This window comes from Delphinapterus leucas, chromosome 12 (assembly GCF_059928025.1).
Source record: "Delphinapterus leucas isolate spDelLeu-1000000601 "Yukka" chromosome 12, BTC_Dleu_Yukka2, whole genome shotgun sequence".
NCBI lineage: Eukaryota > Metazoa > Chordata > Mammalia > Artiodactyla > Monodontidae > Delphinapterus > Delphinapterus leucas.
Genome location: NC_143140.1, coordinates 58,361,109 through 58,384,711, shown reverse-complemented (window position 1 = coordinate 58,384,711; position 23,603 = coordinate 58,361,109). Strand labels below are relative to the sequence as shown.

The 23,603-nt window shown below is 38.8% G+C and overlaps 1 protein-coding gene across 1 annotated transcript in view; it reads left to right on the top strand.

Moving 5' to 3' along the window:
• Positions 1 to 19,528, top strand: part of TRDN (triadin) — a 313,614-nt gene extending 294,086 nt beyond the window's left edge. The window contains exons 40-42 of the mRNA XM_089921672.1: positions 14,069 to 14,110; positions 15,893 to 15,931; positions 18,695 to 19,528. Of these exons, the coding sequence (XP_089777798.1) occupies positions 14,069 to 14,110; positions 15,893 to 15,931; positions 18,695 to 18,834 (221 nt within the window). The 3' untranslated portion in view covers positions 18,835 to 19,528. The remainder of the gene's footprint in view (positions 1 to 14,068; positions 14,111 to 15,892; positions 15,932 to 18,694) is intronic.
• Positions 19,529 to 23,603: the final 4,075 nt, after the last annotated feature.

The window sequence follows — 23,603 nt, the reverse complement described above, 5'->3', positions numbered from 1 at the left end:
CTGCTTCCTCTTCTGCAAACACTGATACCTGGTGGGTGTTTGACTGGCCAGTTGTCCCCATTCACAAGTACTTTAGGGTTCACTCCATTTTGTAATAAATATTGTCCATGGCCTTTGCTATCTGTTTTTATGGTGGGATTTGGAAGAGATCTGAAAACTGCTGTCTTCTCAAGAGCCCCTGGGACAGTCATATGTTCATCCCACTGTCTCTGACCTAATAAGGGCACTTAGCCCCTGCACCCCCACTTTGTTCCTTGTACACTTAGTTTTTGAGTTCCAGTTTTAATATAATCACTTGTCCTCAGGATGACTTCACTTTTCGTGTATCAGCAGGGTTTTGTCCCCTTCGTGGAGCAGGAGGGAGGATTCTGTTTGGAGATTCCTTTACTTCCTCTGAATGCAGCGCTACAACAAAAGATGTGATTTTGTAGTTGTCGTTATTGTCTACCATAGTATCAGAAGTATTAGTGCCTAAGAGTTTTTTTAATGTCACCCACAAATCTTGTTTTTTGTTTTTTGGGGTTTTTTTTTGGCGGTACACGGGCCCCTCACCGTTGTGGCCCGTCCCGCTGCGGAGCGCAGGCTCAGTGGCCATGGCCCACGGGCCCAGCCGCTCCGCGGCATGTGGGATCCTCCTGGACTGGGGCACAAACCTGCGTCCCCTGCATCGGCAGGCGGACCCTCAACCACTGCGCCACCAGGGAAGCCCCACAAATCTTGTTTTAACCAAGGTTCATGCCTTACTTTTCTAAATTAAAAAGCAAAATATCTGATAGCCTCGTTCCAAACAGCTTGTATAAAATTAAATTTGTTATTAAAATTTTAGACAATCTTAATCATAGAATCCTCAATTTAATCTTCTTTCAAACCAAACCATCCTCATCCTCAGTTAATACATAAAGACACAAACCTTTGAAAAAGGAAAACATGCCTTCTTGTGGTATATATATGAAAACTTAATTCAGGATAAAATGATTGACTCCCTTTTTTATTGGAGGCCCCTTGGTGAAATGGAATCTTATTGGATATCACTTGCTGCAATGGAATGTTGATGGATACTAACATCAGTGTATTTTTTGTTAAAAACAAATTAGCAATGAATACATGGTAGAATTACAAAAGTCCTCACAGGGTAGTGGCTGATAACAGGGAAACTGGTTTCAGATGGACTGGGTTCCCATCATGACTTAAAAGCTTGGGTAAATTGCTCAACATCTTTGTGCTTAGTAGTCTTATTTTTTTTTCAATGTGAATAGTGATAATAAAATTACCTAATTGAAATTTGGGGAAGATGAAGTAAGATAAAAAAGAGTGCATAAGTGACTGGTGCATAGTAAGTGATCATTAATTGCTATCTGTGAGGATGATGATAATGATGGTGATAATGATGAAAATAGGTTACTTCCCTTGTTAGAGATAGGCTTTGCTTATAAGATTTTGTGTCAAAATGGATGAAACAATGAGATAAATTAATAATTTAAAAATCTCACTTATTTTGGGGTGGACTTAAAACAGTCCTACTTTTTTAGAAAATGGGTGATTAAATTCATGGAGATTTTGTTCCAGGAGAAAAAATAATGGAGCACTTACTTTTGGCCAAAGCCTTCTAAATAGGCACTAGCTGCAGTGCTCATCCCCTGTGATCACACCTTCTGCTAGATCCCAGAGAAAGTCTGTGTATAAGGCATAGTTGGTGAAATGTTTGTCACTGTCCATTATTAGTCTTCGGGTACCAGCAATGTGGCCACGTTCATTTACTGGTGATGGTAAGTTGTTCTGACATTGCCCTCAAAACAGTTGTGTCTTATCCCTAGAGTGACGGGACAGACACTCAGAAAGGATTGCATACTTTATTGAATACCTTTGGCTTCACTGTGTGCAAAAGTCCAAATATGAATTGTTTCTGCATACTTTATTACTCCCTGTGGGCAATTCCAAGAATCTGTGGAGATTGCTTAGTGTAGCAGTTAATTTCCTTTAACTCATGATCATTTTAAATAATAGAATGTATAGAAGGAGCATTTCAAACCTGACAGCTAAAATAGACTAGCTGTCAAATGTTGCCTTGAACTACTATAGATTCTTAGGATGTCTTGAAAAAACATAAACTCTTAGACTATAATATTCTATCAGGCTTTTTACAGATAATCTATCAAAAAATCAGCTGAGAAAATAATTTGGAGCTTTCAATATTTCTGCAGACACAAGGTGATGCTGTGAATTAGATAAAGTAAGAAGAGTGAGGAAGAATACAAAAATCCATGCTAAGTTACTTTTGTGTCTGTGCCTAAGGATCCTAGATGCTTACCTATGAGTAATTCCTGAAACTCTGCACAAATCAGAATAGACTGCCAGTAGAAATAAACGTGCAGTAACTGCTGGTACATACACATGCATTATTTAGGTAGTTTTTATTTATTTATCCTGTTTGCTAAGAGAATGCAGAGCAAACTGGGCACTACACAGGAAAGTGTTATCTGTAAAAATAAGAAAAATAAATTTAACAATCTATGCTATCATTCTGGATTCTTTAAAATTGTCCTTCTCTCCAAATTACAATCTCTTTTAATCTTTTCCCTTTTTTACCCACCACTACCCTCTCATGCTCAGGTGAAGAAGCATTGCTTCTCCCAAGATTTATCACTACATGTTCCTCCTTGACTCCATCCTTTCTTGCTTCCCCTGCTCCCTCAATCCCACATCTTCAGTTCTCACTCTAAGAGATCCTCTTCCCCCTGCTGACAAATATCTTCAGATGATTCCCCTGTATAAAATGTCTCTTACCATTTCAGTTACTGAAGCTCTTGTGCTTTGGTTCTGCTTTCATTTACAACCACGCTTCTGAACTAAGTTTCCCACCAATTCTTCACCACCTCTTCAGTCTTTAATTCCATGAAATCTGAAAATTAACCCTAACAATTTCCAGAAATAGTGCTCTTTTTAATTTTTTTAAATTTTTCTTTCTCTATATGTTCCCATATCTCTTCCTTCTTGTGTCTCCCTCCCTCCCACCCTCCCTAATCCACCCCTCTAGGAGGTCACAAAGCACCGAGCTGATCTCCCTGTACTATGCGACTGCTTCCCACCAGCCATCCACTTTACATTTGGTAGTGTATATATGTCCATGCCACTCTCTCACTTTGTCCCAGCTTACCCTTCCCCCCCCCATATCCTCAAGTCCATTCTCTAGTAGGTCTGTGTCTTCATTCCTGTCTTGTCCCTAGGTTCTTCATGACCATTATTTTTTCTTTTTAGATTCGATATATATGTGTTAGCATACGGTACTTGTTTTTCTCTTTCTGACTTACTTCACTCTGTATGACAGACTCTAAGTCCATCCACCTTACTACAAATAACTCACTTTCGTTTCTCCTTATGGCTGAGTAATATTCCATTGTATATATGTACCACATCTTCTTTGTCCATTCATCTGTTGATGGACACTTAGGTTGCTTCCATGTCCTGGCTATTGTAAATAGAGCTGCAATGAATATTTTGGTACACGACTCTATTTATTTATTTATTTTGCGGTACACGGGCCTCTCACCGCTGTGGCCTCTCCCATTGGGGAGCACAGGCTCCGGACACGCAGGCTCAAGCGGCCGTGGCTCACAGGCCCAGCTGCTCCGTGGCATGTGGGATCCTCCTGGACCGGGGCACGAACCCGCATCCCCTGCACTGGCAGGCGGACTTCCAACCACTGCGCCACCAGGGAAGCCCACGATTCTTTTTGAATTATGGTTTTCTCAGGGTATATGCCCAGTAGTGGGATAGCTGGGTCGTATGGTAGTTCTATTTTTAGTTTTTTAAGGAACCTCCATACTGTTCTCCATAGTGGCTGTATCCATTTACATTCCCACCAACAGTGCAAGAGGGTTCCCTTTTCTCCACACCCTCTCCAGCATTTATTGTTCGTAGATTTTTTGATGATGGCCATTCTGACTGGTGTGAGACGATATCTCATTTTGTATTGATTTGCATTTCTCTAATGATTAATGACGTTGAGCATTCTTTCATGTGTTTGTTGGCAATTTGTATATCTTCTTTGGAGAAAGGCCTATTTAGGTGTTCTGCCACTTTTGGATTGGGTTGTTTGTTTTTTTGACATTGAGCTGCATGAGCTGCTTGTAAATATTGGAGATTAATCCTTTGTCAGTTGCTTCACTTGCAAATATTTTCTCCCATTCTGAGGGTTGTCTTTTCATTTTGTTTATGGTTTCTTTTGCTGTGCAAAAGCTTTGAAATTTCATTAGGTCGCATTTGTTTATTTTTGTTTTTATTTCCATTTCTCTAGGAGGTGGGTCAAAAAGGATCTTGCTGTGATTTATGTCATAGGGTGTTCTGCCTGTGTTTTCCTCTAAGAGTATTAGAGTCTCTGGCCTTACATTTAGGTCTTTAATCCATTGTGAGTTTATTTTTGTGTATGGTTTTAGGGAGTGTTCTAATTTCATTCTTTTACGTGTAGCTGTCCTGTTTTCCCAGCACCACTTATTGAAGAGGCTGTCTTTCTCCATTGTATATTCTTGCCTCCTTTATCAAAGATAAGGTGACCATAGGTGCGTGGGTTTATCTCTGGGCTTTCTATCCGGTTCCATTGAGCTATATTTCTGTTTTTGTGCCAGTACAATACTGTCTTGATTACTGTAGCTTTGTAGTATAGTCTGAAGTCAGGGAGCCTGATTCCTCCAGCTCCATTTTTCTTTCTCAAGGTTGCTTTGGCTATTCGGGGTCTTTTGTGTTTCCATACAAATTGTGATATTTTTGGTTCTAGTTCTGTGAAAAATTCCAGTGGTAGTTTGATAGGGATTGCATTGAATCTGTAGATTGCTTTGGGTAGTAGAGTCATTTTCACAATGTTGATTCTTCCAATCCAGAACATGGTATATCTCTCCATCTATTTGTATCATCTTTAATTTCTTTCATCAGTGTCATAATTTTCTGCATACACGTCTTTTGTCTCCTTAGGTAGGTTTATTCCTAGATATTTTATTCTTTTTGTTGCAGTGGTAAATGGGAGTGTTTTCTTAATCTCACGTTCAGATATTTCATCATTAGTGTATAGGAATGCAAGAGATTTCTGTGCATTAATTTTCGATTGTGCTACTTGACCAAATTCATTGATTAGCTCTAGTAGTTTTCTGGTAGCATCTTTAGGATTCTCTATGTATAGTATCATGTCATCTGCAAACAGTGACAGCTTTACTTCCTCTTTTCCAATTTGGATTCCTCTTATTTCTTTTTCTTCTCTGATTGCTGTGGCTAAAACTTACAAAACTATGTTGAATAATACTAGTGAGAGTGGGAAACCTTGTCTTGTTCCTGATATTAGTGGAAATGCTTTCAGTTTTTCACCATTGAGGACGATGTTGGCTGTGGGTTTGTCATATATGGCCTTTATTATGTTGAGGAAAGTTCCCTCTATGCCTACTTTCTGCAGGGTTTTTATCATAAATCGGTGTTGAAGTTTGTTGAAAGCTTTCTCTGCATCTTTTGAGATGATCATATAGTTTTTCTCCTTCGATTTGTTAATATGGTGTATCACATTGATTGATTTGCATATATTGAAGAATCCTTGCATTCCTGGGATAAATCCCACTTGATCATGGTGTATGATCCTTTCAATGTGCTATTGGATTCTATTTGCTAGTATTTTGTTGAGGATTTTTGCATCTATGTCCATCAGTGATATTGGTCTGTAGTTTTCTTTCCTTGTGACATCTTTGTGGTTTTGGTATCAGGGTGATCATGGCCTCATAGAATGAGTTTAGGAGTATTCCTACCTTTGCTATATTTTGGAAGAGTTTGAGAAGGATAGGTGTTAGCTTTTCTCTAAATGTTTGATAGATTTTGCCTGTGAAGCCATCTGGTCCTGGGCTTTTGTTTGTTGGAAGATTTTAAATCACAGTTTCAATTTCAGTGCTTGTGATTGGTCTGTTCATATTTTCTATTTCTTCTTGATTCAGTCGCGGAAGTTTGTGCATTTCTAAGAATTTGTCCATTTCTTCCTGGTTGTCCATTTTATTGGCATATAGTTGCTTGTAGTAATCTCTCATGATCCTTTGTATTTCTGCAGTGTCAATTGTTACTTCTCGTTTTTCATTTCTAATTCTGTTGATTTTAGTCTTCTCCCTTTTTTTTTTGATGAGTCTGGCTAATGGTTTATCAATTTTGTTTATGTTCTCAAAGAACCAGCTTTTAGTTTTATTAATCTTTGCTATAGTTTCTTTCATTTCTTTTTCATTAGTTTCTGATCTGATCTTTATGATTTCTTTCCTTCTGCTAACTTTGGGGTTTTTTTGTTTCTTCTTTCTCTAATTGCTTTAGGTGTAAGTTTAGGTTCTTTATTTGAGATTTTTCTTGTTTCTTGAGGTAGGATTGTATTGCTATAAACTTCCCTCTTAGAACTGCTTTGCTGCATCCCATTGGTTTTGGGTCGTCGTGTTTTCATCCTTTTTTTCTAGGTATTTTTTGATTTCCTCTTTGATTTCTTCAGTGATCTCTTGATTATTTAGTAGTGTATTGTTTAGCCTTCATCTGTTTGTATTTTTTACAGATTTTTTCCTGTAATTGATATGTAGTCTCATAGCACTGTGGTCAGAAAAGATACTTGATACGATTTCAATTTTCGTAAATTTACCAAGGCTTGATTTGTGACCCAAGATATGATCTATCCTGGAGAATGTTCCATGAGCACTTGAGAAGAATGTGTATTCTGTTGTTTTTGGATGGAATGTCCTATAAATATCAATTGAGCCCATGTAGTTTAATGTATCATTTAAAGCTTGTGTTTCCTTATTTATTTTCATTTTGGATGATCTGTCCATTGGTGAAAGTGGGGTGTTAAAGTCCCCTACTATGATTGTGTTACTGTCAATTTCCCCGTTTATGGCTGTTTGCATTTGCCTTATGTATTGATGTGCTTCTACGTTGGGTGCATAAATATTTACAATTGTTATATCTTCTTGTTGGATTGATCCCTTGATCACTATGTAGTGTCCCTCTTTGTCTCTTGTAATACTCTTTGTTTTAAAGTCTATTTTGGCTGATATGAGAATTGCTGCTCCAGCTTTCTTTTGATTTCCATTTGCATGGAATATCTTTTTCCATCCCCTCACTTTCAGTCTGTATGTGTCTGTAGGTGTGAAGTGGGTCTCTTGTAGACAGCATATATATGGGTCTTGTTTTTGTATCCATTCAGCCGGTCTATGTCTTTTGGTTGGAGCATTTAGTCCATTTACATTTAAGGTAGTTATCGATATGTATGTTGCTATTACCATTTTCTTAATTGTTTTGGGTTTGTTATTGTAGGCCTTTTCCTTCTCTTGTTTTTCCTGCCCAGAGAAGTTCCTTTAGCATTTGTTTTAAAGCTGGTTTGGTGGTGCTGAATTCTCTTAGCTTTTGCTTGTCTGTAAAGGTTTTAATTTCTCCATCAAATCTGAATGAGATCCTTCCTGGGTAGAGTAATTTTGGTTGTAGGTTTTTCTCCTTCATCACTTTAAATATGTCCTGCCACTCCCTTCTGACTTGCAAGGTTTCTGTTGAAAGATCAGCTGTTAACCTTATGAGGATTCCCTTTTGTGTTATTTGTTGTTTTTCCCTTGCTGCTTGTAATATTTTTTCTTTGTATTTAGTTTTTGATAATTTGATTAATATGTGTGTTGTCCTATTTCCCCTTGGATTTATCCTGTATGGGACTCTCTGTGCTTCCTTGACTTGATTAACTATTTCCTTTCTCATATTAGGGAAGTTTTCAACTCTAACCTCTTCAAATATTTTCTCAGTCCCTTTCTTATACTCTGCTTCTTCTGGGACCCCTATCATTAGAATGTTGGTGCATTTAATGTTGTCCCAGAGGTCTCTGAGACTGTCCTCAATTCTTTTCATTCTTTTTTCTTTATTCTGCTCTGCAGTAGTTATTTCCACTATTTTTTCTTCCAGGTCACTTATCCGTTCTTCTGTCTCAGTTATTCTGCTATTGATTCCTTCTTGAGAATTTTTAATTTTATTTATTGTGTTGTTCATCATTGTTTGTTTGCACTTTAGTTCTTCTAGATCCTTGTTAAACGTTTCTTGTATTTTCTCCATTCTTTTTCCAAGATTTTGTATCATCTTTACTATCATTACTCTGAATTCTTTTTCAGGTAGACTGCTTATTTCCTCTTCATTTGTTTGGTCTGCCGGGGTTTTTCCTTGCTCCTTCATCTGCTGTGTTTTTCTCTGTCTTCTCATTTTGCGTAACTTACTGTGTTTGGGGTTTCCTTTTCACAGGCTGCAGGTTTGTAGTTCCCGTTGTTTTGGTGTCTGCCCCCAGTGAGTAAGGTTGGTTCCGTGGGTTGTGTAGGCTTCCTGGTGGAGGAGACTAGTGCCTGTGTTCTGGTGGATAAGGCTGGATCTTGTCTTTCTTGTGGGCAGCACCACATCAGGTGGTGTGTTTTGGGGTGTTTGTGACCTTATTATGATTTTAGGCAGCCTCTCTGCTAATGGGTGGGGTTGTGTTCCTGTCTTGCTAGTTGTTTGGCATAGGGTGTCCAGCACTGTAGCTTGCTGGTCATTGAGTGGAGCTGGATCTTAGCGTTGAGATGGAGATCTCTGGTAGAGCTTTCGCTGTTTGATATTACATGGAGCTGGGAGGTGTCTGGTGGACCAATGTCGTGAACTAGGCTGTTCCACCTCAGAGGCACAGGCATGACACCCAGCTGGAGCACCAAGACCCTGTCAGCCACACAGGTCAGAAAAAAGAGAGGAAATAAGAAAGAAAAGAAAAGAAAGAAAGAAAGAAGGAAAGAGGGGGGAGGGAGGGAGGGAGGAAGGAGGAAAGAAAGAAAGAAAAATAATAAAGTTATTAAAAAATTGTTAAAAATTTAAATGTAATAAATAAAAAAGAAAGAAAGAAGAGAGCTACCAAATCAAAAAACAAATCCACCAATGATAACATGTGCTAAAAGCTATACTAAAAAAAAAAGCAAAACCAGAAACAGACAGACAGACAGAACCCTAGGACAAATGGTAAAAGAAAAGCTATACAGACAAACTCACACAAAGAAGCATACACATACGTCTACAGTTGCTCCCAAATTCCACCGCCTCAATTTTGGGATGATCCATTGTCTATTCAGGTATTCCAGAGATGCAGGGTACAGCAAGTTGATTGTGGAGATTTAATCCTCTGCTCCTGAGGCTGCTGGAGAGATTTCACTTTCTCTTCTTTGTTCTCACAACTCCTGGGGTTCAGCTTTGGATTTGGCCCTGCCACTGCGTGTAGGTCACCTGAGGGCGTCTGTTCCCGCTGAGACAGGAGGGGGTTAAAGGAGCAGCTGCTTCCGGGTCTCTGGCTCACTCAGGCTGGGCCGGGGGAGGGAGGAGTATGGATGTGGGGCGAGCCTGCGGTGGCAGAGGCCGGCGTGACGTTGCACCAGCCTGAGGCGTGCTGTGCGTTCTCCTGGGGAGGTTGTCCCTGGATCACGGGACCCTGGCAGTGGCGGGCTGCACAGGCTCCTGGGAGAGGAGGTGTGGATAGTGACCTGTGCTTGCACACAGGCTTCTTGGTGGCGGCAGCAGCGGCCTTAGTGTCTCATGCCCGTCTCTGGGGTCCGCGCTGATAGCCACCAAGAAGCCTGTGCTTGCACACAGGCTTCTTGGTGGCGGCAGCAGCGGCCTTAGCGTCTCATGCCCATCTCTGGGGTCCGTGCTGATAGCCACGGCTCGCACCGTCCTTGGAGCTCATTTAGGCGGCGCTCTTAATCCCCTCTCCTCGAGCACCCCAAAACAATGGTCTCTTGCCTCTTAGGCAGCTCCAGAGTTTTTCCCGGACTCCCTCCTGGCTAGCTGTGGTGCACTAGCCCCCTTTAGGCTGTGTTCATGCCGCCAACCCCAGTCCTTTCCCTGCGATCCGACCTCCGAAGCCCGAGCCTCTCCCAGCCCCCGCCCTCCCCGGCGGGTGAGCAGACAAGCCTCGGGCGGGTGAGTGCTGGTTGGCACCAGTCCTCTGTGCGGGAATCTCTCCACTTTGCCCTCCGCACCCCTGTTGCTGCGCTCTCCTCTGCGGCTCCGAACCTTCCCCCCTCCGCCACCCGCAGTCTCCGCCCGCGAAGGGGCTTCTAGTGTGTGGAAACCTTTCCTCCTTCACAGCTCCCTCCCACTGGTGCAGGTCCCGTCCCTATTCTTTTGTCTCTGTTTTTTCTTTTTTCTTTTGCCCTAGCCAGGTACGTGGGGAGTTTCTTGCATTTCAGGAAGTCTTCTGCCAGCATTCAGTAGGTGTTCTGTAGGAGTTGTTCCACATGTAGATGTATTTATGATGTATTTGTAGGGAGGAAGGCGATCTCCACGTCTTACTCCACCGCCATCTTGAAGGTCTCCCCAAACTAATAGCTCTTAAAAACTTGTGTCTATAGCTCCAATTCAGTGAGTATAAAGAGCTATACAAATGCCAGCCCTTAATACCAACATGTTCAAAAGATCAAAATCGTAGCCACACAGACAAGAACTCCCATTTGTTCAATGACTCTGCTACAGTGGACACATCTGCTTTAGATGGACGGTTGGATTTCCTGATATTTATGGTTCCTTTGGAATCTAAGTTTCTATGTAAGTATAGGATGGAGTCTACAATTTGAAACTCAAGATAATACATTTTTATTCTTCATTATTTGGAATATGATTGCCTACATTACTTATAGTGGCTAGGCAAACAGAACAGATATTATACTTTCCTCTTCATTGTCATTACCATTTCCAAAGGCAACTAGGTAACTCTTGTATTCGTCCACACTTAAGGAAAACAGATTGTTGGAAGAGCAGAGGGCCACGCTTAGAGGAACACTGTTTTATCTCTGCTCTGCACAAGTGCATGGCTCATGTGTAACTTTGACTCTGTCTGAGCATGTTGGCAGATACTTGTTGAGCAATATAATGCATAGGTTCTGGAATCAGAGAGTACTGAGTTTAGGCCACTCTCAAAGGTAGAATGGCATAGTGGTTAACAACACAGTCTCTGGAACCCAGATGCTTGAGTATGAATCCTGATTTCCCCACTTACTAGCTCTGGGACCTTGACTTTCTATCCTTCAATTATCCCTTCTGTAAAATGGGAATAATAATAGTACCCTCCTCACAGATTTGCTGAGTAGGTGAAATGTGCTACTATTTGTGCTTAGTACAACTGATGGCACATTATAGGTGCTCTCTTTGTGCCATAAATGTAAATCCTCATTCAAGTGGATCTGACTCAGGCAAGTTGGGATTCATGCTCTAGCCCTGCCACTCACTCATTTTATGACCTTGGGCAGCACTTAACCCCTCTCTGCTCTATCTATACAGGAGATTTAAAATAAGAACACCTACCTCAGAGAGGTGTTGTAGGGATTGAATGTGCTATACATGTGAAATTACTTAATAGGACCCAGCATGTGGTAAGTGTTAGGAAATACTAACTATTATTGCCATCATTAAAAGTGATGTTGTCTCAGGACTTCCCTGTTGGCGCAGTGTTTAAGAATCCACCTGCCAATGCAGGGGACACGGGTTCAAGCCTGGGAAGATCCCACATGCCACAGAGCAACTAAGCCTGTGCGCCACAACTACTGAGCCTGTGCTCTAGAGCCCGCGAGCCACAACTACTGAACCCCGCACGCCTAGAGCCCATGCTCCGCAACAAGAGAAGCCACCACAATGAGAAGCCCGCACACCACAACGAAGACTAGCCCCTGCTCTCCACAACTAGAGAAAGCCCCTGCACAGCAATGCAGACCCAACGCAGCCAAAAAAAAAAAGAAAGTGATGCCTCAACTCTCCCAGTTTTGTCCTTTAACTCAATACTTATCAATTCTAAACTCTTCCAGACATCTTGCCTTCTCTGTCTTGCTTCTTTCTAGACATTTGCAATTTCATGACTGGCCAACACCACAACTGAACTCAAAGAAAACGAAACTTTTCATGATCCCCAGCTAATAAGTGCCTCTTAGGTTTCCCTCCTTGCTGGGAATGGCACCACTACCTTCCTCCAAACTCAGATAGTGGATGGTGCTATCCCTTATTGTATTCATCACTTTCACTCACACATGCCCAATTCTATTTAACTCTGCATAGAAAGCCTCATTTACTCTCAACTCCTTCAGTGACTCCTAGTTGCAGAAATCATGGTTTCTAGGTTGACTATTAAAATGCATTCCCAATTTCTTTCTCTGAATCCATTCTCTTATGTTCTAGCCTTGTTTTTACTAAGTACATCTAAAATATTATTTCTCTCTTGAACAACCTTCATTTGCTGTGACATTAAATAGAGACAACTCAACCTGACCTATAAACACCTTGCACATGACAATCCTACCCAACCTTTCCAGATGTGGCTCTCCTACCGTCCTCAGCGTTTACCATGCTCCTCAACTATCCTCTGTCCTTTGCTGGATCTAGTCTTTCTTCATAGTCTTTCTAACTACCCCTCCCCCAAAAGCAAGTCACTCAAAATCCCCCTGGCACATTTTCATACTTCTTTTATAATAATGACTGTATCCATTCAGAGTCAAGTATTTTGTCCAAACCACCACTTGCCCAATCAAGGCACAAGTTACAAGAGTAAACGTATTTAGTGCTTTTCTCCATTTTTTGTATTCTGAGTAGTGAAAATCTCGTGAAGTATTCCTAGATCAGTAAACTCCTGTTACTGTTAAGTTGCTTACACAGAGATTGCATGTCTACGGCAATTGCCCTAGGCTTACAGTTTACCTTGTGCCTCTGTTCTCCTGGTTAGCCTGAGTGATTGACGTGTGACTCTGTTCTTGCCAGATTTTATCACCTGTAGCTAGTTTACTCTGGTTCAGAATACTGATTTTGCAAGAGAGGAAGCTAAGGTTGTTATTCTATCCATATTTATTTCCCCAGGAGTAACAAATAGATCCAAAGAATAGGTGCCTTAGTTTTAAGTGTGCTATTACCTACAAAAGTAAAATATATATTTCTTGTACCAGGACCTTGTAACATTTTAATTTTGTGAACATCCTTCATAGAAATTAGCAGATTTTGACTACACAATTAAATATAGTTATTACTTGATTCATCTAAGAACTGATATCTTTAAAAAAATAAGTATTATTTTACTTAAAAATATCATTTAATCATTCCCTGATTTATAATTGTTGATAGGACAGTTTTAGGTCACTTAATTATTTAATTGAGTTAAGCCTGTACTTAAATATTTTAAAAACTAATCAGGTTGAAACTTTAATAATTCACCATAAAAAATGCTAGCAATTTTGTTTCTTTTTCCCATTTTGTTCTTTTACATAGTAACATCTCTTCCTGAAGGTCACATTTCTTCCCTATTAGAGAAAATTTGTATACTAACCTATTTTACCCCTTTTGTATTTGTGGACAGCTGGTATGCAAAATCTGAATAAACAATACAAAAATGACCCTCTTTCCAATCATGACAAGTGCTAAAAAATTGATATAAAACTTTAAAGATCATTTAATTATATTGTATTAGAATGATCTCCGACTTAAAATTACTCCCGCATTATTCCACTATCTACCTTTTAAGTAGACTACACAAAAGACCAAGCGATATACCTAATGCACCTGAAGAGTTATCATTTATATATTTGAGTTTTGTTCAGCTTTTAATGCCTTTTCATTGCCTTTACGATTGTCAGAAGTCAGTCAGCTAATAAAATACATGGGCAGAGATTTTCCTCTTGATCTGCCATATGGGTATGAATTTATTTACCTCAAATTCCCAAAATTCCAAAAGTGATTGTGGTTTCGGGAAGCAGTTTTAGGAGTCAGAGGAGGACAAGCATGTTTGGGAGGGTCACTGCAAGCTCTCCTTGCCCTAGCCAGACTTCACTGGCCTGCTGACCACAGTCCTGGCACAGCATCTATTTCCTCCCCACCCTCTGCCCAAGTCAGAGAAGTTGCCTTATTTATCACAAAGTTCTTATTCATAGAGACACTTCATGCTGAGTTTATAGATTAAGAGACCCTCTATCTCTTAAAAACCTTTAAATACAATATTTCCTCTTTGGGAAATCTGAGAAATAGATCATGAATTGATATATCTTTCTTTACTCTCTAGGAGAAGATTCTGAAGATGTACCAGCTTCAACGAAAGCTAAAGGTAAGATTGTTATCTTCAGTTCACTATGAGTTTTCTCTTAAGTCTGCAATCTTTTTTCTGTCTGTTTTATTTAACTATTCTTGATCTGGTTTTCAGCTTTACCTAAGCAATGTTTAGAGGTAGACTTATTTGTAAATAAACAGTTTTTGTACGTTATTTGGAAAACATATATATATATATATATATCCATATATTGAAGCCTAACTGGACACTGATATATTTACAAGTAATTAGTGAATAATTAGTTGGCCAATCTGCTTACAATAGCAATATTTCAAAATTATCATTTCACCAAGGATTGGGGAGATGTTATTTGACAGCAGGAGGTTCACATAAATGTTCAAATATGAGATTGATGTGTTTATTAAGAAAAATTAAGATAACTTGCCTATACTGGCAACAATAGCATAGAGGAAAGATGGAAGCAAGGAAGGAAGGAAGGAAGGGAGGGAGGGAGGGAGGAAGACAGATCTCAAACCTCAGAAAAATTTGCTACAACCAGATACATGACCTTAGGCGAGTATTTCCAGGACTAAATTTCCTCATCTGTATTGTAAGGTTTTCAACTAATTTAATTTAATGCATTTTTTTCCTGAAGGGTTTCCTGGCTTCCTAGTTTGGCTTGTTATATGATAGATATTTGCTGTTCTACTTCGAGACTTGCCTGTGGACAATAAGAGTTTGCCTAAGAAGTGTTCTTGTCATCAAAATATAAGTTTTGTGGCAGTGTCTGGAATTAATTAACAGTGTGGAAAATAGCACTTTGAGAAAAGACACAAGAGAATAGTTTTCTGATTCTTATGAAATGATTTACACTCGTCTTAAGATATTTTTGAATACTAAAATTTTTAGATTTTTTAAAAATTGAATTATTAAGAACTGTAACTTCTAATATATTTTTTAAATTTCTAGACCATAGCTTCTCAAACAATTTAATACACAAATCATCTGGAAATCTTGTTGAAATGAAATAAGTTGAGGTTGGGGACCAAGAACTGTGTTTATATCAGTTTCCCAAGTGATGCTGAAACTACTGGCACATGGATCACACTTTGAGAAGGAAGTTTTTTGAACTCATTTAGAATTTGATGAAATCTAAAACCTGCTTTAGATGAAACAGACACACACACTCATATCTTAACATTTCATAGTTTTACAGGAAACTCGCAAAAGTTCATCTGTGGACACCAGTTAAGAACTTCTAACCTGGGAAAGGGGGTTCAAATGGATAGTGTCAAATTATCCTTTGTTAGATATACACATGGTGCATATCACTCAAGCAAAAGAGTCCTTGAATCACATGAGAGAAGGAAAGGGTACAGAATACTAGCCTGCTGCTATTCTTTCAGGACAAGGATGATCATTAAGACTTATGTCTCTCACAAATTTAAAATTATTTTGACTAAAATGTTTGCTTCATAGCCAGATTCCATCCTTAACATATTATAACTCTGAGCATCAAAAACCTCTTCCGAGAAAGGAATGGGTGTCAGCTAGCCCTCCATTAACATCAGGACCAGTTTCTATCTGAACAATTGCCTGTAACATTTCCCATTCTTTTCTTTCATTGCTTCCTTTTCTACTCCTGGATCTCACCTACTAAATTTTGTAGTTAAAGGCTGAACAGAATCTGAATAAGAACCTAGAGTATATTCTAAGGAGGGCAAGTAGCTCCTGTTTCTTTCATACTGTGCATTTTTGGACATTTTTCAGTTTTCTACATATTTGTATAATAGCTGTGAATGTACAAGTTATTTACTTTCATATTTTTGTATCTACTAGAAGAAGCTGAAGATGTGTCTTCCACAAAGAAGCAAAAAAGTAAGTTTTTTTAAAAAGATTAAAACTACTGAGGCATTCTGTAGATGGTATATATAAATTGAAACTTCAGACTCCCTTAAGAAGAAAAAGAAAAAGATTTTGAGCACAGACATGAAGAATAACATTAAAGTAGGTCTCTTACATTTCAAAGAGAAGTTCTGCATTTTTTGCGTCAGGCAAGTGGCACATATTTGGAGGAATTACAAAGTAATGATGGAAGTGGCACTTACTGCAAACCGTTCTACACAGCTCTGACCCTGAGCACTCCAACCGAATGCGTGCTACTGTCTGCTTTGTAAAAAGACAGGTGAAGTGATATGCTGAGATTTTTTATATCAAAAAGAAGAAAATGTAGAAATAGGTCTCAGCAATTCAATTGCTTAGAGACTCATTCTAAGAATGAAAGTTCTTTTGGATTGTTCTCGATATATGGCAGGCTCTTAATGTTCAATCTCTGGGATCGTTGATTTTAGAATGCAATCAGTATTCATATGCAGTTACAAAGTTCAATGTCCAAGATTCTCATTATTTCAGTACTTCTAAATTAGATATTTTTCTTCAGATGGTAAAGCAATACATCTTGAATTCACATATGCATAAGAGTCATTGCTGGACAGACTAAAGGAAGCAATTTTTAAAATAGGTGTAACCTAAGTTTGCTTCACATAATGCTTTTAAAGTAAAGAATAGACATTTATCTGAGGAAATGATGTCAATCATGTTCCCTGGGTTTTACAACGTTTCTTAGATGTATTTCTGAAGGAAATTAGAAAAATGCCCTCTATAATAGAAAATGCCTCCTGTTCTGTATTAATACTTGAATTATTGAACAAATATTAAGTGCGTACTATGTTCTAGGCACCATTTACATGCTGGGGCTTCTGCAACAGATAAGAGGGATACTCATTATAACCCTTCATATAATCAGGTTGTGTGGAATATAAAGAAATAAGCAGTTTTAATACTTTCAGATATGGTTGCAAAATCCATAAAGTCAATCTGGGCATGTTTCTGATTTATATAGCAATGCTTTCCTAATTGTTAACCTACTCATAACAAATTGTGGCTTTATCACGTAACACTCAAAATCTCTTATTTCATAAATAAATATTAAAACAATGAGATAGGTGGATTATATTAATGTCAGTTTCATGGTTGTGATATTATAGTATAGTTTTGAAAAGACGTTAACCATTGGGGAAAACTAGGTGAAGGATACGTGGGCTCTCTCTGCATTATTTCTTACAACTGTATGCGACTCTACAATGATCTCAAAGAAAGAGGTTTAATTAAAAAGAAGTAAATAAATAAAGTAATTCCATTATTTTATTTAAAAAGTACCAAGGTATCAAGTACGTTAAGTTCATTTGGGGATTTACTTGTAGCAAAACAATATTTTCTATTTTCATCTTACCATGAAGCAGTTCTATAGTTTGATATTCATGAGCCTTTTATATAAGATCTAGAATAGGCAGCTATGATGGTATTTTCACTAATAACTATTTGACATCAATAAAATAAATGTCAGAACAGTGCCTACGGATCAGAAGGTTCAGCTGGAAAGTAGCCTGTTGTCGATGGACTCTTCTCCTTTTAGTACTGGTGCTGCCGTTTTCTGCCATCCTTCTGTGTAACCATCCAACATCCAGGGGTGAGGGGGTTGTGTTCCTGCCTCTGTCTGAGGCTAGAACAAAATAGAAAACAATTCTGGATGAGATAGAGTGGAAAGGAGAAGGACTAACCTCAAGATTTCTCCAGACTTTTCATCACTGAAAACCCAATGATTACAGTCAGCTGACATCATGGATGATGAAATCAGAATAATCCCTTGTTGCTTTCCTTGGCTTCTTTCTACACACACTTTGCTTTATTCTACTTCGTAAACCCTTAGGCTCACATGGATTTGGCCAGCACGCCCCTCACCCCCATATCCCACATACTGCTAGCTGCAATTGTCATTCTCTTTCCTGGCCATGTGCAAGAAGTCTGTGGTTGGTTGACAGAATGCAAATGGATACGATGGACCACACTGAAGAGTCAGTAGGGGTCCATCATGGTGAGGAGGGGCTAAACTCACCATCTCTTAACAAAACTGCTACCTGGGAGCCTTGGCTCACTGGGCGCAGAGCTCATGCCGTATCCAGTGCGCACACTGCCTCGCTGGGCTTTAACTCCTTTCCTGTGTTGTTTTCTACTCTGACAACAGAGCTGCTACCTGGAGGCACTGCCATAGAGAGTAACTGTGCCATCTCAGGAGAGTGCTAGCCTCCAGAGTAAGGGCAAGTGGAAAACCTCAAGACTTTACGAATCACCAGGCTCTCTGTGGTGTTATTAACACACACACACACACACACACACACACACACACGAGTTGGTTACTTTGCATATTGATAAGCTCATGTTTTGAAACCTGTTACTACATACCAGTTTTTCCAAATACTGTGCACATCTAGATTCCTATAAACTAAACACTTTGACTTTCTATGCCAGGCTTTTTTTATTATCATTTTAATAATGGCTTATTATGTGCCAGGAAGGATTTCAAGTGGTTCACATATATGAACTTATTTAATTTCCACAATATTTCTGTGAGGTTTTTTGTTGTTGTCTTGATTTTACATGTGAGGAACTTGCTGGTTGTTGCCAAGGCTATCTGGCTGGAGAACCCATGTCCATATGTATTGTATTAGACTGCCTCACAGTGTTTTCTGTTCCTAATCACATTCTACTTGTTTTAATAAATCATCATCCTCTATTCTTTAGGCCCCATCAGCTTCTTCCAGTGTGTCTACTTGGATGGATACAATGGCTATGGATTTCAGTTTCCTGTCACTCCTGCACACCACCCTGCAGAGAGCTCCGGCCAACCAAGTTCTCCAGAACAGAAGCAACAAGGACAATAAGACACATATACACAGCCCTTACAAGTGCTTTAAGACTTTGAAAATAGGATCTTCTGTTTGTCCAGAGTGGCACGTGCAATTGAAATCATATAGTCCAGGGAATTTCTCTGAAAATATTTTACTCTCCTGCCTGGTGTAGAAAGAAAGAGTGAGCAAAGGGATTGAATGATAAGTAGACAAGTTGGAGGGTCTGGCGCTCAAGAATCTGTCATTTGTTTGTTGCTGGGTGTGGGTACTTATATTTTTCTATTTCCACTCGCTGTAGGGTTGTTCACAAATTAGGTTAAATTTTACTTAATAATGGTCTTTTAAACATAATTGACCCAATGACAAAATGAAATTTCTGGCTTCAGTTAGATATTTACTTTGAAGTGAAAACATGGACTATGCTTCAAATTTAAAGGGTGTAGGAGCTCATACAAAGGCTGCTCTTTTGCATCATGTAGGTGTCTAAACTCAATTTACCCAGTAAGCTGATGTTTAATAGTTTGTTTTAACATCTTTATTGGATTACAATTGCGTTACAATGGTGTGTTAGTTTCTGCTGTATAACAAAGTGAGTCAGCTGTACATATACATATATCCCCATATCCCCTCCCTCTTGAGCCTCCCTCCCACCCTCCCTATCCCACCCCTCTAGGTGGTCACAAAGCACCAGGCTGATCTCCCTGTGCTATGTGGCTGCTTCCCACTAGCTATCTGTTTTACATTTGGTAGTGTATATATGTCCATGCCACTCTCTCACTTCATCCCAGCTTACCCTGCCCCCTCCCCGTGTCCTCAAGTCCATTCTCTACGTCTGCGTCTTTATTCCTGTCCTGCCCCTAGGTTCTTCAGAACCATTTTTTTTAGATGTTTAATAGTTTGATTTGATTTCTGTCTATCTCTATTTTAGTTGTGACCATGCTCTAAAAATGAGTAACAGTTGCACCAAAGAATGCTTTAAGTTCCTTATGATGCTCTTTTAGAGCTCAAAATATCTCTGACCTTTAGACATGATAAGATGGAGTAGAAATGTTTGATGAATCTTATCTCTAAGATTTGTCTTGAATTACTATTAGGACATTCACTCCAGTGGAAATACACCATCCAATTAGGCAAGTCTGGTGAATCATTTGTTTAAGTATAAGCAAATGAGATGTAGAATTGTCAGATTTCTCCAGACTATGCCCTAATGAAAATGTCACCTGGGTGAAATTTTAGATCAATCACTAAATTGGGGTGACAGATACAAGATTATTTTCATTTCACTTTAATAGGATCATTCTATGGAGTTAAACAGGTTTTATTTCTCAAAAGAGAAAAATATGAATGTCATTAGAGGTGAAGGAATACGTTTTAACCATAAGTGCTTCACGAGATGTCTTACTTATTTTTTAGGTAATTGGTTACCAGTGTCAATGAAATGAATGACAATCTTTAACTTATTTTGATGATGCATCATTGGGAATAACTACTATAGTTTTGCCATCCTTTTATCTCCCAGTGATATCAACACTTGTGTTTTTTACCACATTTTTCTATCAACTCTAAAAGTCATGCCAGGGAATTCCCTGGTGGTCCAGCGGTTACGACTCTGTACTTCCACTGCAGGGGGGAAGGGTTCCATCCCTGGTCGGGGAACTATGATCCCTCATGCTGTGTGGCGTGGCCAAAATAATTAAATAAATAAAAGTAGAAGTCATGCCACTGTGACCTTTATCATGTTTACAGTTGCAATTCAACTTATGACACATTAACTCAGGAAATAAATTGAGTTATTCTTTCTGGCTTTATAATTATCTTCAGCGAAGTCTGAAGTAGACAGAGCCGACACTAGCCAAGTCATTTATTTTCAAGGACTGCAACTAAGTTTTTTAGCTCCAAGTTGTAGAACTCTGTTTTACTAGAATATCATTAGGGTAGGACATCAGTAACATGTTAATTATTAATAATGAATTTTCAGTGACTTTTGTGAAAAGTTGATCTTGGCCACAGGCTGGTGGACCTAACTTACGCCACAAAAGCCAATGGCACAATGAACCAAGATTAATGACACTCCTTACGTGGGGTGCCTAGAAGTGTGTAACTTCAGTACTGACCAGATGGTACCATCTTGTAAAGCCTCTTCATGTAATAATGAAAACTTGTGGAAAGGACAGTGGATGAAGTTTATTGCTCAACTGCTGCCCCAGCTTGTCCAGTTTAATGACTAAAGGAATAGAGAGCAAATATGACAGTTTTCTCAATTCCATAGAGAAGAATGGCTTCATTCTTTTCCTTCAGTGACTATTGAGCATTTACTCTTTCTAAGGCACTGTGTTAGGCACTGGACTATGTAAGAAAAATATCAGAGATAAATTCTTTTCCCAGCGCTATCCTGACACAGTATGTGGCCTTGGAAAATTTGCCAAACATACTGCGCTTGTTTCCCTGAGTGTAAAATAGGGATTTCAGGACAAACAACCTTATACCTCACAGATGTACTGTGGAGACTGACAAAATATCTTAATATAGATATGACATAAAAAACATTTTCTGAAATAATACTTTTGGATGTGGCACTAGTTTTCCCTCTGAGTGCGTTTCTATATTATTTTATTGTTTCTTTCACGCTCATTATGAAAACTATTTGATAAAAAAGTAAAATATGACAATTTCTTGTAATTAGAATTAGACAAATGAATTATGATGTTAACGATATTAATAATAATTGTTAAGGTTTATCTGCTTAAAGTTACAATGATAAGAGCACATGAAAAATATTAACTAAACTCATCTGTTCGTACGAGTCCATCAAATAAAGTATTTCTAGTCCTTTCATGTTTGTGCTTTACATTTTAAAAGGAAAAGATAAATTGTTGGTTAAAAGTCATTGTCTTTAGTAGTTCACCTATAATTCATGTCATATTGGTCATGAACATGTAAGTAGTTAATAACTGTTTCAGTTCTTCATTTTGTCTAATTGGTATGAGCTACCCATCCCAACTCTTTACTCTGCCCCACACTTTACCTCTTATTAATAGATGAAGGTCTATAGAAAATAAATAACTACCTAAGGTTTTAAATTTACATTTAGTTTTCATAAAGCCTGATAATGGGGCAAAGCTTTTTCGAAATAATTCCCATGAAAAGTGCTGGTATATTGCTTCCTTCTGGTACATCTCTTTCAAAACTCCTCATGGAAATATTGTGGAAACTAAAACTGTATATTGAGGGACTCATATTATTTCTTTGAGTTATTTTACTGGAAAAATCAGAGGGAATAGCCAATATTATTGCTGATTGAAAACTCAGAGACGATCTAGCCCAACTGGCAGTACAGAAAACAAACCTAGTCCCTATAGAAATGCATAAATTTGCCCAGTCACCAACTGCGTCAAAGCCAGGCCTAGAATATTAGTCTGCTGTCTCCCAAATGCCTTTAACTTTGTACTCAGGGTGCTATTACAAATCTTGGCTACTTTATCCAGCATCTCAAAATTTATTTTTAAATTATAATCGGTGTTAGAAATGTAATCCTGTGTGCAAAGACTTACTTTTTTCTACGTGAGAACCTAAAAGGACCTTAAGTTTCATTCATTTGCTTTAGAGATAAACTGAATCTCAAAGATGTTAGGTGATGTGCCAAAGGGATTGCTAACTAGTAACAGAACTAGATTGAGAACCGGAATCTTCTGTTCTCTAATCCGCTGCATATAACCCACCCGGTGTGACTCCATGTAAGTCTCCACCATCATCAACTTCCTGTGTAATTTACACACTCATTAAGATGTGGAAACAGCACAATTTTCCAGGAACAGGCTTTCAGACAGCACTCTTTGCCCTACTCCTTTCAGGCCAATACTGCTGCTACCCTGTACCTGTTCCCCTTCAATAATCATATATGACCATAAAACATTTAGAAATTCCTGTGGATGCTTCCCTGTGTGTATAAAAATAGTTTTATTTTTCCACACAGTTTAACTGTAAAAAAGTCAAAAGTCACTGAAAGACCCCAAATAAAAAGAAAACAACTCTCTTTAAATTAATCTCAATGCATTCAAAGATGCAGGTTAACAAAATAAGTAAGAAAAACAGATGCTAACAAAAACACATTTAGACTCTAAAGGAAAGCTCAAAATAAATGATGAATTAGTGCATATTAATAATGAGTCATACAAATTTCAGAAGAAGTGCACGTTAATAAAGTGGTAATAGCAAAAAAAAATATTGGTTTCTCACACAGCCATGTTCACTTCCAGGCTATGTGCCCTCTTCAAGGTCATCAATTTCTGAGTCAATTCTCCATGTTGAAATTTTAGCAAGAACTAACTGCTTGCATTAGGTCATTAGGGCATTTTACTTTTTTTCCCCATTACATCCAAAGCTCTCTTAAATAAGTTAATAAGAGGTTGGGATCCCTCTGAGTAGGAGGGATCCCTCAGGATCTCTCTGAGTAGAGTTTCCAGGTCAGATGTGTTTTCAGAACAAGTCTGCTGTGGTAGAGAGCCCTGTGGCCTAAGGGTCCTCAAACTTGAGGTCAGATTCTAATTCTAGAGTAACTCTGGTCATTCATCTCCTCTGTTCCTCAGCTCTTCATCTCGAAACGAAAACAAATGTTCCTGCCACACGAGGTCATTCATCTTTGGTGAGGAAAGTTACAGGAAAGTACCTTGGAAAGTAATATTGGTAAGACCTTTCAAACTCCTTCTGATTTTGTTATTAAATGGTCCAGCTATGCTCTGAACTGGAGACCTAGCATTGCTAAGTGTCATGAGCTAAAGCAGCAAATGAAAGCCAGACCGGCA